This window comes from Haliaeetus leucocephalus, unplaced genomic scaffold (genome assembly GCF_000737465.1).
Source record: "Haliaeetus leucocephalus isolate CR32 unplaced genomic scaffold, Haliaeetus_leucocephalus-4.0 Scaffold184, whole genome shotgun sequence".
NCBI classification, from domain to species: Eukaryota; Metazoa; Chordata; class Aves; order Accipitriformes; family Accipitridae; genus Haliaeetus; species Haliaeetus leucocephalus.
In genome coordinates, this window is record NW_010972620.1 from 11,129,909 (window position 1) to 11,146,328 (window position 16,420).

Consider the following 16,420-nt stretch of genomic DNA (forward strand, 5'->3'; position numbering starts at 1 on the left):
GAGCCCATAAATCCTGCGTGCAAAGGCCCTTCTTGGAGGTGACTTGGGATGTGCGTGGAGCAGTGCTGCTCCTGGCTGCTCACAGTGCTGGCAATTCTCCAGAAGCAGAGCCCTGGGGACATCCACAATCCCCCCAGGGTGTTCGGTGATGTCCCATGGGCTGAGACTCTGGGCTTGGCAGGGAAAAGTCCTTTAGCAGAATGTGCTTCGGTGCACTTGGAAGCTCTGTGTGGTTGGAAATGGTGCCGGGGGGCCTCCTGGCCCGCCCCCCCCGGCACCTGGGCTGTGCTTGGCAAGAAAATGTATAACGCCTCGGTGTTGAAAAATGACTAATCCAGACCTTGGAGGGTTTGTAGGATACGTTCCTTTCTCGCGGTCGATAAAGATAAAGGGGATCGTTCTGCCAGCAAAATTAGTGTATCAAAGAGAGGGAAAAAAAATGACAAGAGCTGCGGAGACAGAAAAATGGTTGGGGGCAGCCCCGGGACGGTGCCCAGCATCACCGCGGCGCCCGTGCCTGCACCTCGTGCCGCGGAGGTGGGCAGGAGCGTGGTGCGCTGCTGCCCACCTCCGCGGCACGAGGTGCAGGCACGGGCGCCGCGGTGGTGCTGGGGAGCACTGCCTTGCCCAGGCTTGCCGGCAGTTTCCAGAGAGCTGTGAGAGACCCATCCATCATGCCGAGGCAGCCGTCCGTCCGTCTGTCCGTCAGGAGGAGGGGATGATGCCGTGCGGCACGGGTAGCCCCGGCCGCTTTCCAGCCGGTGGTTGGCCTCCCCTCGCCTTCCCGGCACCGCTGCCGGCTGTCGGTGAGGGGCCGCGGGGAGTGTTCGCGCCTCGGTTGGGGGCTGCGTGGAGGGGAGGCTAATGTACCGGAGGTGCCTCGGAAATGAGAGCCTTGGATGGGTTCCTGGCCCTATTGATCCGCCGGCAGTTTATGCATCCTGACATTCATAATCTCGGTCGGCGCTGATGGTCCAGATTAATGGGCCTGGGGGCTGTCCATCCGTCACTTCACATTAATTACTGAAGAGGTGTTTTTCCAGTGATTTACCTGACAGCGGCCTGTGATGAATCCCCCTAAACAGAGTGGGCAGTGATTAATCACGGGGCCCCAGCCCGGCCCCGCTCTGCCTTCCCCTCAACCGCAGCGCAGCCCCCCACGCCATCCGTCTCCATAAACCCTGCCTGATGCATATTTATAGGGGCAGGGGGGCCTGGCAGCTCGTGGCGTGCCTGCTGCTGCCAAAGATGATGAAAAATAAATCTCTGCCGGGACGGGGCAGCAGGTGAGCAGGGCTGTGGCGTGCCCAGGTGGCAGCTGTGGTCCCGCGCCGGGGTGTCCCTGGCCTCGGGTTTGGTTTCTGGTGCTCCGCGGCTGCTGCGGGCTTCTCCGCGGTTTTTGATGCATGAATGGTGCAAGGGCTCTGTGTCCTGCTTCGGCCGCGGCTGCTGGCCCCTGGGGCTGGGGGGTCCCAGGCACTAGCTGCTGGAGCGGGGCAGACATCCCTGTGATGCTGGCAGGGTTTCCCTCCTTCCCCCAAGCCCGGTACACCCCACCAAAGGCTGTAGGGCTGTGGGGTGCTCCGGGTGCCAAACCCTATCTGTAGAGCCTCTACATGGGGGCAGTTTTGGGTCTCTGCTATCCATCGCTGTGCACCAGCTGCCGTGGGAGCGAGGGTGGGTGCCAGGCTGGGACCCCGACCCACTGACCTGGGCAGGGGCTGCCTACCACGTGCCCGGCTGTGGGTCCACTGGGATGTGGGCAGGGAAGTGACGCTGTCTCTCCTTGGCAGGCAGTGGTGGCACCATGCAGCAGGAGACGGAGGGTGGCCGGCCGCGCCACAGGAAGCCCGACATGGCCCTCTACGTGCCCAAAGCCCGGCGGGAGAGAGCGGCGCAAGTGGTGGGTGACACGCTGGCCGGGCATCGCCAGGAGCCTGAGAACCACCGCCTGGCACAGGATGCTTGCCGGGGCAGCGGCGAGGGGCAGAGGCGAAGCCCCCGTGCCAGGACACAGGCGGGCAGAGCGGTGAGAAGGGAGAGCAAGGCGGACGCTGGCCCAAAGGAGCCGCGGGCAGCCTCTGTTGGGTGCTGCCGGAGGCCGGGAGGCAGCTGCCCTGCTGTGCCGAGGGGCCCGGGGGCATCACCCAGCGTGCGGGAGCCGTGCTCAGATCCGGCTGTTGCCCAGCCCTGGGACGGGCAGGACAAAGCATCCCATGATGAAGGACTCAGGGAGCTCAGCCGCAGCCACCGGATGATGAGGACAGAGCCTGACCCTCCATCCCCACCGAGTGCCCAGCCTGGGGCCATGGAGGCTACCCCTGAGCCTGGGGGCAACCCCACTAGCCCAACACCCCCTGCTATCCCAATGCTGGTGTGTCGGACAGGGCTGAGTGGCGTGTCAGAGCATTTAGGGGACAGCACCCCGGATCCAGCTGGGGACGTCTCCCAGCACCCAGGAGAGGGTGTCCTGCAGCTGGCAGGGCCAAGCAACCAGGGCAGTGCACCCGGGCTGGCATGGGAGGTTGCAGCTCTGAAAGCCCAGGAGGAGGACAGGGAGTGTGGGGAGTCTCTCCTGGCAGGGCAGAGCAAGAGCTGTGCTGCTGGGGTGCCGAAGGAGGAGGAGAGGTGGGGAGGCACGGCTGAGCTTGCCAGGGAGAGCACCTTGGATGCACCAAGAGGAGCCAGCTGCGAACCCGGGTGCTCGAGAGGTGGTGCGGGTGACGTGCCAGCGCTCCCAGGGGAGAGCACCCCAGGGCAGGGCATTGTCAGCCTGTCCCAGCTCCTGCCTGGCAAGCAGGAGAACACTGCCGGTGTCGGGCATCCCGGTGGGGAGGGTGACCCAGTGCCTGCTGCGGAGGGAGTGGGCAGCACTCCTGCCTGCACAGATGGCAGTGCCAGGGCTGAGAGTGGCCCGCTGGATGCTGATGAGGAGCCGGCAAGCGGAGCGTCAGAGAGGGCACCCCCAGAGAGCCGCGAGCCCCCGCCACACCTGGAGCTGCTGTGCTGCGGCGTAGAGGGTCTCTCACCAGCGGCCTGGGCCAAGGAGCCTTCAGGGGCAGGCGAGGACATGGGCTCACCGCAGCAGCACCGGTGCAGCCAGGAGGCCGAGGAGGAAAAGGGAGGTTTCCACAGCGGCTCCCCAAAGGTAGAGCAGGCCAGTGCCGGGACGCCAAGCCAGGCCAGCCCAGGTGCCGAGGAGAGCTGGGACGCGCTGTTCAATGACGACGGGGACTGCCTGGACCCACGCCTGCTGGAGGAGGTACGTCCTGCGAGCTGGCGCCCATGGGGGTTTGCAGGGACAGTGGCTGCTGCCTGCTGGGATGCAGGGACAGGGGTCTGTGGGGGTCGGCTGTCCCCGTGTCCTCTGGGGTGGGTGCATAGGGGGTAGGCTGCACTCGGAGCACGCGGCCAGCCTGGCTGTGCTGCCTGCTGTCACTGCCAGCCATCCCTGAGGGCAGGAGCTGCCTGCGGTGCCAAAACTCCTGGGATCTCCACCTTGTCCCCCCCCCGGGTGGTTCCCATCCTGTCCCTTGGTGCCAGTGAAGGCTAGGGGAGATCTTCTCTCTATAGTACATAAAGCGCACCCAGTAAAACCTGCTCGAGCGCTGTAAACTGCAACTGCGCCCTCGTGAAACTGGGGCTGGTGATAAAGAAATGGGCTGAGACGTATGGGCTCCCATTGAAATAGCAACGGGAAGTTTCCTTGAAACTATGGCTTCTTAATCAGCTGTGGCTCATTACCATCCCCTCCTGCACACGTGCGGCTGAATTTACTACAATTAGCTACTTAGCACCGGGACCCACACCGTTTTCCTGCCATTCGGGAGGAAAGCTCGGCTTCTGCAGTGAGGCTGGATATCCCTTATTGCATTTTAAATCAGTAGCGTCAAACCAGTAATTTTCCGAATGACATTAATGTGCCCAATGTAACAAACAGCGCTAATATTGTTACAGCCAGCGTCCGTCCACCCCGGGCTGGAAGCAGGGTGTGAAGTGGTGGATGGTGCCTGATAACAGCTTCTGGGAAGGGATGAGATCAAGAGCATCACTACTGAGGAGCACTGGTACCCACCTTGTCCATGGGGCCATGCTCAGGCTGGCATGCCCTTGCCAAACCTGGTGTGGGGCTGGGACAGGGTGTGGGGCAGGCAAGGCTTGCCTCTAGGGCTGCTCAGAGGGTGATGTGGAAGAGCTTTGCGTACCTCCATCCCTGCCAGGCTGTGCTCCCCACAGCTGCGGTCCCCCACCCTCCAGCCAGGAGGTTGCGGTGAGTGCCGGTGCGATGGGGACAGCGTTGCTGCTCCGATGGCAGCTGGCAGATGTGGCACTGGCACTGGCTTTCCGTGGGGTGGCACGGGGGCACGGCTTCATCTGCAGGCACAGCAGAGCGGCTGCCTGGCCCCGCTGGGGAGGCAGGTCAGGGAGGGCCAGTGTTACGCTGCGGCCGTAGGATGCTGCAGGCAAGGTTGTGCCATGCAGCACTGGTGCTAACTGCAAACAGCTCTGGAGCATCCGTGTTAGCTCCCCTGTGCACAAGCTCTGAGCAAAGTTTGAGCTTTCCCAGGAGCTTCCCAAAATGGGTGAATAAGAACCTGAAAAAGGGATTTATCACTTAAAAGTTGCCATCTTCACCCCCCTGCAGATTCGCATGCTGAGCCTGGTGCTTCCCAAGCCCTCCGAGCTCTCGACAGGTGGATGCGGCTGCTCAGGGAGGGTACAGGCTCTTGGGGAGATGGAGCTGTTGTTAATTAACAAAAAAAGACAAGAAAATTAGTAGCGTTTTTCCTCATAACCGAATCCTTATGCGCTGTGGATAGCCGGCAGAGAGCAAGATTTATGACGTTCTGTGTGGAGGAGAGATTTCTGATAGGGGACGGCTCTTTAATCTAGCAGGAAAAAACACCTTAGCAAGATCCATTGGCTGGAAGCTGAAACCAGACAAATTCAGGTTGAACGCAGAGGGTAATTAAGCACTGCAACCATTTCCTTGCAAGCTTGGTGGACTCTCCATCAGCCGGCATGGTGGGGCAGGGGCCGTGGTGCATGCGTGCCGGGGGCTGCGGTGCGTGCGCGCCAGCGCACACCTCCCCTCCAGCCCTGGAGGTGCGCTCCCGGCAAGTGTGCGGGAGTGTAAGCGAGCGGCCACGGACCCCTCTAACGTGCTCTGGTGAGGGTGCGTCTTTACAGAGCCGCGAGGCATGACAGGCAGGCTTCATTTCCCACCTCCGCTGTCCGTCTGTCCATCCCTCAGCAGACCCTTCCCAGTGCCGGGTGCCTGCCAGGGCTGGGGTCTGTACCCCAGCTCCCGCTCCCTGCCCTGCCCCACGGCTGGGGGGCTGCAGGCACGCTGCGTGCCCAGGCTGGCAGCGCAGGGGGACCTGTTGAGTCGTGCCTGCTGTGTGGCTGAGCCCGGCTGCCAGACGGCTCCCGCCCTTGCCGCCCCACCACACTCTGTGATTTGTGAAGGTCAAGGACCGCTCCGGCACTCTGTGCTCCTGCTCTCTAATCATCTTCCCGGCGCCTGGCACTACCCGAGTGCTTTGCTCCCTCAAGCAGCACCGCAGGGCTTCATCCTGCCTGGGAACGGCTCCTTCGACTCCCCCTGAGTGGGCACGGGGTGCCCGATGAGTCCCCTGCCCACAGGGTGGGCTCGGATAATGGGTGGTGGTGGTGGGGCAGGTGGCAGTGCTAGCCTGTCCCGTGAGCTCCATAACTCAGCTCTACCCTCCGCTGGCATCCAGCCGCCCTGGCAGCACCCCCTCACCTGCCGTGAATCCATCTTCCCCATAAAATTGTTCGAATGAGCACTTTTTATTGACTGAGCTGGCTGGGATTTATGGACTCTAACCTTCCAGCCGTGGTGTGCTCTGCTACGATCGCTTGGGGGATCGGGCTGGGAACCCGGCTGAGTTATGTACCCGCTCCCCGGCACTGCGCTGGCCCCACGCTTCAGCAGGGACAGGGGAGCCACCACTGACTTCGGACTGCACCTGGCCCCATGTCACAGCCGGAGTGGGGCCGTGAATCTCCTCGGCTGCCAGCAGGGCACAGTTTGGAAAGCAGAGGTGCAGCAAGTGGTGCCCACTGGCACTGATGCTGCGGGGCGAAGGGGAGCAGGGTGCGGCTGCACCCCTGTGTCGTGGCAGTGGGAGACTGCTGCCTATGTTTTAAAATGAAGGTTGACAAATGGGAGAGGTAGAAAAGCACTACAGCCATCATCTTTTAGGGCTGGAGAAAGTGCCCCGCTGTGAGATACTAAACACGCACAACCCGCTTAGCTTATCAAGAAGAAGATTGAGAAGGGACTTGATTAGCGTGAGTAAGTGCCATCATGGGGAGGGGACCAGGGACTGAAGGCTCTTTAATCCAGCGGGGAGGCAGAACAAAAACTGCTGGCTGGAAAGCGAAGCCAGACAAATTCAAATGAGAAATAAGGCATAAAATTTTAGCCGCGCATGTGATTAAGCACCAGAACTTGCTCCTCAGGGGAGTGCTGGCTTTTCCATCTTGGTGTCTGGGGTGCCGAAGGGCTGCGTTTCCTAAAGGGCTACAGTGCATGTGATGAAGCCAGGGCACGCTGAGCCTGGTGCTCCTGCATGGTGGGCACACGTCAGTCTTTCTTCCTGGCCTTGCTGTCCCACTCCTTGTTGTTCCCAAAATGTATTTAAGGTCAGCATGTCACTGTGGAAGGAGGGGTGTGCTTGGAGGTGCATGGGCTGTCTCAGCAGTGTCATTCCTACTGTGTCCCCGGTGGGACTGCAGAGCACAGCAAGTGAAGGGATGCTGGTAATGGGAAAAGCAAGTGCATGGTATGAAAGCCCCGGTCGATAACTCCTAATATCTCAATGCCATGAATCCATCTGCAGTGCTGGGGTGGGTCATGGGGGTGGGACAACTTCCTGAGGACTGCTTGCCATGGATTCGGAGCTGGTGTGGGATGGGCGGGCATGGGTTGCTCAGTGCTGTGCCTTTCCCACCCCTGCAGCTCTTGGGGGGTGAGAAGCACCGGGAGAGCCGGCAGTCACCCCGCTTTGACTACTATGGGGCCGAGCCCACCGCACCAGACCTCAGTGATGCCGAGCTGCCCCATGTCATCGAGATCTATGATTTCCCCTCGGATTTCCGCACTGAGGACCTGCTGCGTGTCTTCTGCAGCTATCAGTGAGTCTGCTGGCAATGCCCCGTCCCCTGCTTGGGCTCTGCTCCGGACCCCTCCCCACTTGGTGCCGATGCCTTGCTGAGCTTCCTTCTCTCTGGCAGGAAAAAAGGCTTTGATATTAAGTGGGTGGATGACACACATGCCCTGGGCATCTTCTCCAGCCCCATAACAGGTACTGCTCCCAGTTTGGCTGGGATAGGCAGAGGGGAGGCATCCCTGCCTCTCCCGTAGCCAGATCGTGGGCATGGGTCTGGCCCTGCACACAGACACCGCTGCTCTCTCCCTGCAGCACGCGATGCCCTCAGCACCAAGCACCTGCTGGTGAAGACGCGCCCACTCTCCCAGGGCACCCATGCCTCTAAAGCCAAAGCCAGGGCGTACGCTGGTGAGTGATGCTGCCCTGTGCCGACTTGTGCCATGGTGCTTGTGCTGCAGCATCTTCATCCTAATAGCTGGGGAGGGATGGGGCAGCCGGCACGGCTCCGCAGTGCTTAAGCGGAGCCGTGCCGGCTGCCCCATCCCTCCCAGGATGCCCCTACTGATGTCCCCCATCTCTGCTCACCCAGACTACCTGCAGCCAGCCAAGGAGCGCCCTGAAACATCGGCCGCCCTGGCCAGGCGGCTGGTGATCGGTGCCCTGGGGGTACGCAGCAACCAGACACCAGCCCAGCGAGATGCTGAGCGGAGGAAGCTGCAAGAAGCCCGGGGTGAGATTTGGATGCCTGGGGGGGCTGCAGTGTGGGGGTACCCTCCTCGTGGATGCCCCTTCTCACAGGGTGCTGGGTGGGAGGGGGCTGTGCCAGGGTGGGCTCCGGCAACCTCTGCGGGGAAGTGGGTGGCTGTGGGGTGATGGAGGCATGGGGCTGACCCTCCTCTTGTCTCTGCAGAGAGGAAGCGCCTGGAGAACAAGCAGCGGGAGGATGCCTGGGAGGGCCGGGACTGAGCTGGAAGACTGCACCTTCAGCCCCACTGAGAACCCCCTGGGGTGCCCGGGCCCTTCTCTGCGGGCAGGCAGGGCACCCTGCGTCTCAGAGCTGGGATGGATCCTGCACCGCATCCAAAAGCACTGGGCTGCTCCACCGAAAGGGCTGAGCAGGACGCGCGCAGGTTTGTTGGTGCCGTGCAGATGCTGTCGCCGTCAGGCAGCGCTGCCCATCCTGCCCGGGGCAGGACCCCTGGTGCTGCCTGCTGCAGCGGGAGCAGCCAGCGGGATGCGGGGAGCTCGGCAGCGAGCATGCAGGGTCGTGCGGGGTGGCCCTGGACACCTGGCAGGGCCTTGCGAGCGAGAGTTTCTGTCCTTTATTTTGCTAATAAATACCATTTATTTTACTGTGCCTGGCCTGGCTGTGGCTCTCCGTGCTCCTGAGTGCCAGGGAGGGCTTGCGTGTCAGGGGCTGCCGCGCATGGTCCCTGCCGCCGTGGGGCTGCTCACCCCTCCCAGGTGGTGGGTGTCCCCGGTGGGTGGGGGGGGGCGCAGGCAGGAGGGGTCGGGCAGGGCGGAGGGCAGGAATGTGCTGGCAGGGACCCTGTTTACTTCCGCGGAGCAGCTGCCACCCGAACAGCGGGGCCCTTGTCGGTGCGCGGGCAGGGCCACGTTCCTGGCCCCGCGCGGGGCTGTGATGTGGCTGCGCTGCCGGCCCTGGCGGGCTGGGGGCTTCCTGCCCTGCCCCGGTGCGGGGGCGCGGGCAGGCGGCTGGGACTTGCCTTTGGTTCCTCTGCTTTGCATCATCCCTCAGCATCCGGGAAACAGCCCCGTGTGCCTCAGCACTCCCACCCTGTAACCCCTCAAACTCTCGGGGCCACAGTTTGTGGGGGTCCCGTGCTCTTTGCAGCGGGTGGGCACGGGGACGGTGCTTTTCCGCCACCCCCGCCTGCGGTTTTGGTCACGGCTGCCTCGCCCCAGCCTGCGCTGAAGGGCTCGTGCGGCTGCCCCGTGTCCCCTGGCTGTCCCCCAGCTTGGCGGTGGAGCCGGTCACGACCCCATGGCGGTGGCTGCCTGCCCCCGTGCCGGTGGTGCTGCCAGCTGGGAGCTGTCCCAGCCACTCGTGGCTCTGCCGGTGGAAATGTCAGGGTGCGAAGCTAATCTCACGTGGAAAGCATCTTCCCCACCATCCGGCATCCCTTGAACCCCGACCACAGCGGAGCGAGCCTCTGCTGGCATGTGCCTCGCCACGGCCCCTGGCCTCGGGCCACCCCAGCACGTCACCGCCATTCCCGGCAGCTCCTCCGCATGTGGGGACCGTCATGTGTGGGAACAACCCACCCTGTCCTGGCTGTGCAGGGCCAAGGTGGGTGCTGGCAGCCCCCCACCCTGGGTTGGTGTCTGCCAGCAAGGTGGGGACAAGCAGGGCTGTGCAAGGAGAGGGGTGGCACAGCCTGGTAGCTGGCTCACTGGGGGCTGGGCAGTACAAAGTGTGGGTGGCTGGCAAAAATTCCCTTTTATTTCCTTTAAAAAAATTTGCTGGAAACCACAGGAGGAAAGAAACACAGAGAGCAAGGGCACGGTGTCCCCTGTGTCCTCACCCTGTGCCCAGGAGCAAGTGCTTCAAGGCGCAGAGCAGGCCCATCCCTGCTCCTGGGGCTGGGAAGCTGCCAGGGCAGCCTCGGAAAGCACGGCACGGTGGCTGCAGCCACAGCGGCCAGTGGGCTGGCTGCCAGCCCGAGCTGCCACAGAGCTGGCTGAGTCCCTTTGTGTGCATGGGGTCAGCCAGTTCAGGGCCGGGGTGCCCTGGCTGGTGGGGACTGCTGGCGGCAAGCCGGAGCCACTTGGCACAGGCCACACGCAGGCAGCTGGCGAGCTGGTGGCCCTGGGTGGCAGAGGGGGGACACTGCCTGGCTGGGGACGCATCACCTAGACCAGGGTTGTTCCTGGCTGGGAACTGGCTTCACGGTCCTGGTGGGGAAGAGCGCAGGGGAAGAAGCAGAGGATGGTGGTGGTGATAAAGGGCACCCCCTCTCCCATAGCACAGCACCTGTCTCCCATTGCACAGCACCTTTATTGAGGACAGGACTGGTGCACAGGTAGCAGTGGCCAGGTCCTGTCCTGAGTCTGCTGGGGCGGGGGGGGCCAGGCGGGCAGGCTGAGGTAGTCGTCCTGGGAGGCACTGGAGCCACAGAGGTGGGGGCTGCTGAGGTACTGGGCCCCTCTCGCAGGTCCCACTGGCAGCGCAGGGCTGGGCACTCCCCTCTGGCCCCAGTGCTCATCTCCATCTTCTGCAGCAGCATCAATAAATACAAGAGTCTTCGAGTCCCTGAGCTCAGGCTGGTGCTGCTGGGGCGCAGGGGCTGGGCATGGGAGCCGGGCTGCCCCGCGGCACTGCTGGGAGCGTGCCGATGTTGGAGGGGGGGTCACACAAGGTTGTTGGCCAGGCGCTCCTGTCGCTCCAGATCGTTCACCACGTCGGCGCCATAGGCATCACCTGGGGACAGTGATGGCATGGGGTGGGGGGGACAGGACCTGCGGCACCCCCAGCCCCATTGCCTCCCCCCTGCCCTGCCCACAGTGCCCCCTCTGCTCCCATCCCTCCATACTTGTGTGGCAGCCATGCATCCAGACACGCTGCCCATCGTACTTGCACCGGCACCTCATCACATTGTTGGAGAAGTCTGACTCAGCCACCTCATGCTTGGGGTTCACAACCACCTGGGGAGAGCAAGGGGCAGGGCTGGGGTCACTGCTGGGCCCCCCAGAGTGCCACTGTCCCTTGGCCAGGCAGGGCCGCGGCATGCACCGTGGGGTGCAGAGCAGCACCCCGATGTGCAGGGTGAGGGGTGCTGGTGGTGCCCATGGAGGGTGGCCCCCAGCCCTGAGCTCCAGTGGCTCAGTGCCCCCCCTGCCCCTCCATCCCCATACCTGGAAGGTGTAGCTGCCCGGCGGCACGTCAGTAATGTCAATCCACTGGCAGTCGATGTCGTGGCGGTAGGTGTCCCAGCACCCCACGCTCACCCCCTGCTCCCCAAAGTTGGCACAGGCGAAGCGTCGCTGCAGCCCTGTGGGAGGGAGGGGAGGTGAGAGAGGGCACAGGCAGAGTCCCCCTCTGGGAGCAGGAGGTGGGGGGGTTGCTGGCAGCTCTGCAGCTGGCACCTACCCTCGGGGCAGTTGGTGTCCTCCAGGCAAAAGCTGGCCTTGTGCCCTTCGGCCACCTTGGAGCCATTGAGCGTCAGCAGATCATAGTGGGTGAAGACCTCGATGCTGTGGAAGTGCCTGCAGGGACAGGGGCTGAGCACGAGGCCGGTGCCTGGCCAGGGACCACGCAGCCGGCCCAGCCGCCCAGCTGGGAGCGGGCAGCACCCAGAGGCTCTGAGCAAATTACAGCCCTGAAGCCAAATAAAGCTGTAATGACAGTGCCAGTGCAGACGCTGCCAATTACCCCGGGTGGGCCAGCCTCTGTGGGACGGTTGCCACCATGCCCTGCCTGGCCCGGGGAGAGGGCAGCTCCCTGCCAGCTCCTGCCCACGGGCCACTCACCGGTGGCACTGGTGCCAGGTCCAGGCGTGGCGCCCCATCTTGGGTCGGAAATCGGCTCTGCCCAGGTTGTGGATCTGGGAGGAGAAGCGGAGGAGGCGGCGGTGGCCGTAGGGCCAGTGCATGTCGTCGGCGGAGCGGGAGAGGCAGCGCTCCTCGTGGGCGCAGTACAGCAGCTCCAGCGGCCGGTCCTCCAGGTAGGCTGTCTCCTGCACCAGCTGGGCGTTCATCACCAGGTCCGGGGCATCTGGCACAGAGGGGATCAGTGGGGACGGAGCAGGCGATCCCCACCCCCCATAGCTTCCCCCCGCCCCGGCTCTCTGTGCCAGGAGAAGGGGGTGCTCCCACCCAGCGGTAGCCCGTGGGCTCCCAGTACTCACGGGCGGTGCAGGTGACCCCTGCCGAGAAGCGTCCCCCACCACTGGGGCAGTGGACGGGGCCGTGGCGCTGGCACTGCTGGAGGGCCAGCTCGGTGCCGGCACAGCGCACCCCGCTCATCACCACCTGGGCAGCGTCGGGGCTGCCTGCCCAGTACCACGTCTCCTGGGCAGAGGAGGAGCGCAGAGCTCGGACCAGCCCTCGCACCCCCTGCCAGCACCCACCCTGCCTCCCCTGCCAGCTCCCCTGCCCCAGCACTGCCACCAGGGCTTGTCCCCCTGGGCTGTCCCCTCCCAGAGCCCCACGCTTATGCCACGCGTCCTCTTGGACCCCTCGCAGCCCAGGCCCCAGGCTGGGACCCCGCTCACCTGGAGGGCATGGCTGGCAAAGCCCAGCCCCAGCTGCCTGCAGACGACCATGGCCTCGTTCAGCCCCCACTGTGCACCGCACACTGCGCCCCACTGCAGCCGCCCCTGCACCGGCACCAGCACCTCCACCACACCCTCCTCGGGGCTGCGGCCCCCAGCCAGCCGCACCTGCGGGCAAAGAGGGGCTGAGCTGGAGCGTGGGGCAGACCCCCAGCCCTCCCACCCAGCACAGCCCCATGCATCCAGCTGAACATCTTCCTCACGTTCCTTTTCCTCCTTTCCTCCCCACAGGACCAGTTTTGCCACCGGCTCATCCTGCAGAACCCCATCAGCGTGCTGCTCTGTGTTCCCCTGACCCATGGGCCACCCCGGGACTGCTCTGAGCATCCACACTGGGCACAGAGCTTGGGGCGCAGGGGCTGTGCAATGGGGCTCCACAGGCTCTGGGGAGGAGGCAGGGGCTCACCTGGGTCTGGAAGTCCATGTGGGGCACATGGCAGCGGACGGCGGCATCAGCCTCGTGCCGGCACCCGCTCCGCTCAGCGTCCTGGAAGCGGCACTCGCCCAGGGACTGCTCGTGGCCAGTGCACCGTACCTCGCTCATGTGGATGGGCCCCAGGCCTGAAGCAGGGGGGAGGGTCAGCGCTCCCTGCTTCGTGCCCATCATGGAGCAGGGAGGACTCCCGCCCTCCTTCCCCAGACTGGGCGTTCCCTATGGGAACAGGGCTGCCCGTGGCAGGAACAGCCAGGGGAGCCTCATCGCAGTGCAGGCTGGAGCTGCCTGGACATCCCAGGATGCTCCACCAGCACCCAGTAAACCAGGGGCTTTCCCCATCGTGCCCCCCCAAGCCCAGTGGCACCCTGAGTCCCTGCCACGCCACCCGCCTCACCTTGGCCCATCTGGGCTCCCACCAGGGCCTGCTTCGCTGTCCCGTAGCCCAGCTGCCGGCACACCACGCTGGCCGCGGCCAGGTCCCACTGCTTGTCACACACGGTGCCCCACTGCCCGTGGCGCAGCACCTCCACCCGGCCCTCACCGGCATGGGTGCCCGCTCGCAGTCGCACTGGGAGCACCTGGGCATGGGGAGCAGACGGTCAGTGTCCCCAGGGCACAGCTGCCTGCCTGCACCACGGGCACAAGTGCAAACAGGGTGGCCGGGTGCTGCCCGGCTCCAGGACCCTCCGTCAGCAGGATGGGGTGCGGGTCCATGCCAGGGCTCACCTTTCCTGGGGAGGTCTTGCTCCTGCCCTTGCCCATGCCCTTCTGGAAGGTAGGGCCAGGGAGGCAGCTGACGATGGCGTGCATGCCGTGGGGGCAGGCTTGCTGGCGGGGGGCCGGTGGGGCTACCTGTGTGGGGCAGCGGGCCAGGTGGGGCTCCGTGCCCTGGCACCGCACTTTGTGGACCCAGAAGCTGTTCTTCTGGCTGAGGGTCTTCAGGCTGTCAAGGGAGAGGAGCAGGGACCAGCATCAGCTTGGGTGCCAGAGACTCTCCCCTACCCAACACCCGCGCTGGGTGCCCACCCAGGGTGCTCCTGCCCACCCTGCCCAGGGCTGAGCCCTACCTGGAGTTGGGGTCCTTCAGCTTCATGTTCCAGAGCTTCCTGTGGGTGCATGGAGCCAGGAGGTCAGGGGGGCCATGCTGACCCTGCAGGGCTCCAGACCCCCACCCCATCATCCCTGCCCTCACCAGCACCCCGTGGCAGGAGCTGGAGCTGTGGGGTCCTCCCACAGCATGGCAGGATGAGGACAGGTCCTCTCCCCACTGGTAATTACCACGCCAAGCCCGGCTGTGCCGTGCCCCGGCGGGACTGCGTGACTCCTGGCACCGGCAGGGGCTCATTACAGGCTGCATTTATAGCCCCAGCCCGAGGCAGGGGTGGAGGGGCCCATGGCCACTTGCCTCTCCTCTCCTTCCACCCACACTTTGCCAGCACCGGCTGATGACCGTCCCCACAGACCCTTGGCTGCTGCTGAGCCCAGCTCTTCCCCTCGTCGAGGCCCCAAGAAGGGGACCCAGGCATGGAGAGGCCATACCAGCACCCTGCACAAGCACCCACATGTGCATCCCTTCCCTGACACCCCCTGGTGTCTTGCCCCCACAGCAAGTTCAGCCAGGCACCCTGCCCCACATGCACCATGGCTACGATGAAGGTCTCCCACATTCCTACCGGTAAAAGCTGGTGTTGACATGCTTCTCCCGGGGGAAGCCCAGCATCCCGCAGACCACGCGACTGTTGTTCCTGGTCCAGCCAGCATCGCACACCTGCCTCCAGCGCCCGTTGTGCTTCACCTCCACAGCACCCTCCATCACCGGCATGCTGAGTTTGGCTCGCGCCAGGATGGGCTTGAGCCGCACCTCCTCCAGGCTCAGCCCCGGCACCTGCTGCGGTGGGCACAGGGGTGGGCACAGGGGCTCCAGCATCGAGGGCAGGGTGTTCAGGATGGGGACAAGGGGAAGGGCACCTGCTCCAGTCCCCCTGGTGTACCCTGCTGGGCACAGAGGAACCCCATGGCCCCCCTCTCACCTCTCCCAGGTGACCAGAGGTGGTGGCCTGGGGGGGTCTGCCGGGCAGGCGCTGTCCCGAGCACACCACGCCGGCATCCTCGCCATGGTGGCAGTCGCTGGTGCCCCAGCCGTTGTGGACGCACTCTGCCAGGGACCCCTCGCTGCCCCCACACCGCACATTGTCCAGCCAGATGGGGCCTGGGGGACACACACGCAGGGCTGGGGGTCACGGTTTGGGGGGGTCCTCATCTCCCTCCCCAGCACCATGGGCCACATCCAGTGCCCTCCGCAGGCTGCCTGCACCCACAGCCCCCCGGGCAGGCTCCCCCAGCTAGCGCTAAGCACACTGCCCTCACCAGGACCCCCTGCCACCCCATTCCCCACCTGCCCCCTACCTTCCCCTTGGCCGTAGGTGGCACTATGGGTCCAGGTGACGGCCGCGGTGTAGCCCAGCTGCCGGCAGGCGACGGTGGCCGCGTGGAAGTCGAAGCCATCGTCGCAGATGGTGCCCCAGCGCCCCTGGTACAGCACCTCCAGCCGGCCCTCCCCGGCCGGCCCCCGCGGCCCCGCCAGCCGCAGCTGCACCGGGGCTGGCTCCTGCCCGCTGGGGGCCACCCAGCACAGCAGCAGCACCAGCGGCAGCAGGATGGGTCTAGCAGCAGCTGGCATCACCATTGTGGTCCTGGGGTGGGATGCCTGGGGACAGCCTGCCGCTGAGCCCTTGGGGACCATGGCAGGGTGGGGAGTGCTGCTGCAGCCCCCCCCCACATGCCCCAGGAGCTGGGTGATGGTGGAGGGATATGATGCCCCCTCACACAGTGGTGACATCCCTGTCCCTGTGCTGCGGGGGATGCTGGGGCTGGTCCCTGCCATGCACAGCTCACAGCATCCCCCACCCTGGGGCTCAGCCCCAGCCCCACACCCACCTGCCCCTCACTGGGCTCCCTCAGCCCTGGCACAGCCCTCCCAGGTACCCACAGCCCCACACTCAGCCCTGGCTGCCAACAGCCACGGGCAGCCCCACAAATGCTGCCCTGCCCCTGTTGGTTCCTGCCTGCCCCATGCTTCGGGCCATGGGTGGGGGTCCCACAGAGCCCCCCTTTATCCCCAATGTGAACCCTCTGCCGGACACCAGGGTCCCCTCCCCATCCTGCACACAACCCCTGTCCCCCATCACCCCACCTCTCCCCCTGCATCCCCACTCAGAGCACTAGTGGGTTGCTGCCCCCCTCCCCCAGGTGCCCAGAACCCCCCTTCCGGGGCCATCCTCGGCACTCACCCTGGCAGCGGGTGACGGAGGAGGACAGGCAGCAGCGTGGGGCAGGCAGTGGCGAGGGGACGCGGCGCTGGCTCACACCGGCCTCCAGCAGCTCTCCTGCTGCTGAGCACCGCCCGCTGCTGCTTTTATGGTGTGGTGGGGTGGGCCGCCCCGGGTGGGGGCCCACGCTGCCCAGCCTGGCCGCGGCCCCCCCGCACCGTGCCTGGAGCCCAGCCCTGCACCCTGCCCCGCCCCCCCCCCGCCCTCCCCCCCCCCCCCGGG

General features: G+C 64.9%; 2 protein-coding genes across 2 annotated transcripts; one reads left to right on the top strand and one right to left on the bottom strand.

Annotated features, from left to right (window-relative positions):
- Window positions 1-2,974: 2,974 nt before the first annotated feature.
- R3HCC1L (R3H domain and coiled-coil containing 1-like) lies at window positions 2,975-8,302 on the top strand. The gene is made up of 6 exons (XM_010564875.1): window positions 2,975-3,262; window positions 6,989-7,164; window positions 7,264-7,334; window positions 7,452-7,547; window positions 7,729-7,869; window positions 8,050-8,302. The coding sequence occupies exons 1-6, from the start codon at window positions 3,071-3,073 to the stop codon at window positions 8,103-8,105; spliced, it is 732 nt and encodes a 243-aa protein (XP_010563177.1). The 5' UTR covers window positions 2,975-3,070; the 3' UTR covers window positions 8,106-8,302.
- A 2,208-nt stretch (window positions 8,303-10,510) lies between these two features.
- On the bottom strand, window positions 10,511-15,555 carry LOXL4 (lysyl oxidase-like 4). The gene is made up of 14 exons (XM_010564876.1): window positions 15,276-15,555; window positions 14,900-15,078; window positions 14,543-14,754; window positions 13,937-13,975; window positions 13,578-13,812; window positions 13,264-13,444; window positions 12,840-12,994; window positions 12,374-12,541; window positions 12,008-12,170; window positions 11,631-11,874; window positions 11,251-11,366; window positions 11,016-11,152; window positions 10,694-10,805; window positions 10,511-10,581 (listed from the first exon to the last, which is right to left on the bottom strand). The coding sequence occupies exons 1-14, from the start codon at window positions 15,553-15,555 to the stop codon at window positions 10,511-10,513; spliced, it is 2,292 nt and encodes a 763-aa protein (XP_010563178.1).
- Between the last annotated feature and the right edge of the window lie 865 nt (window positions 15,556-16,420).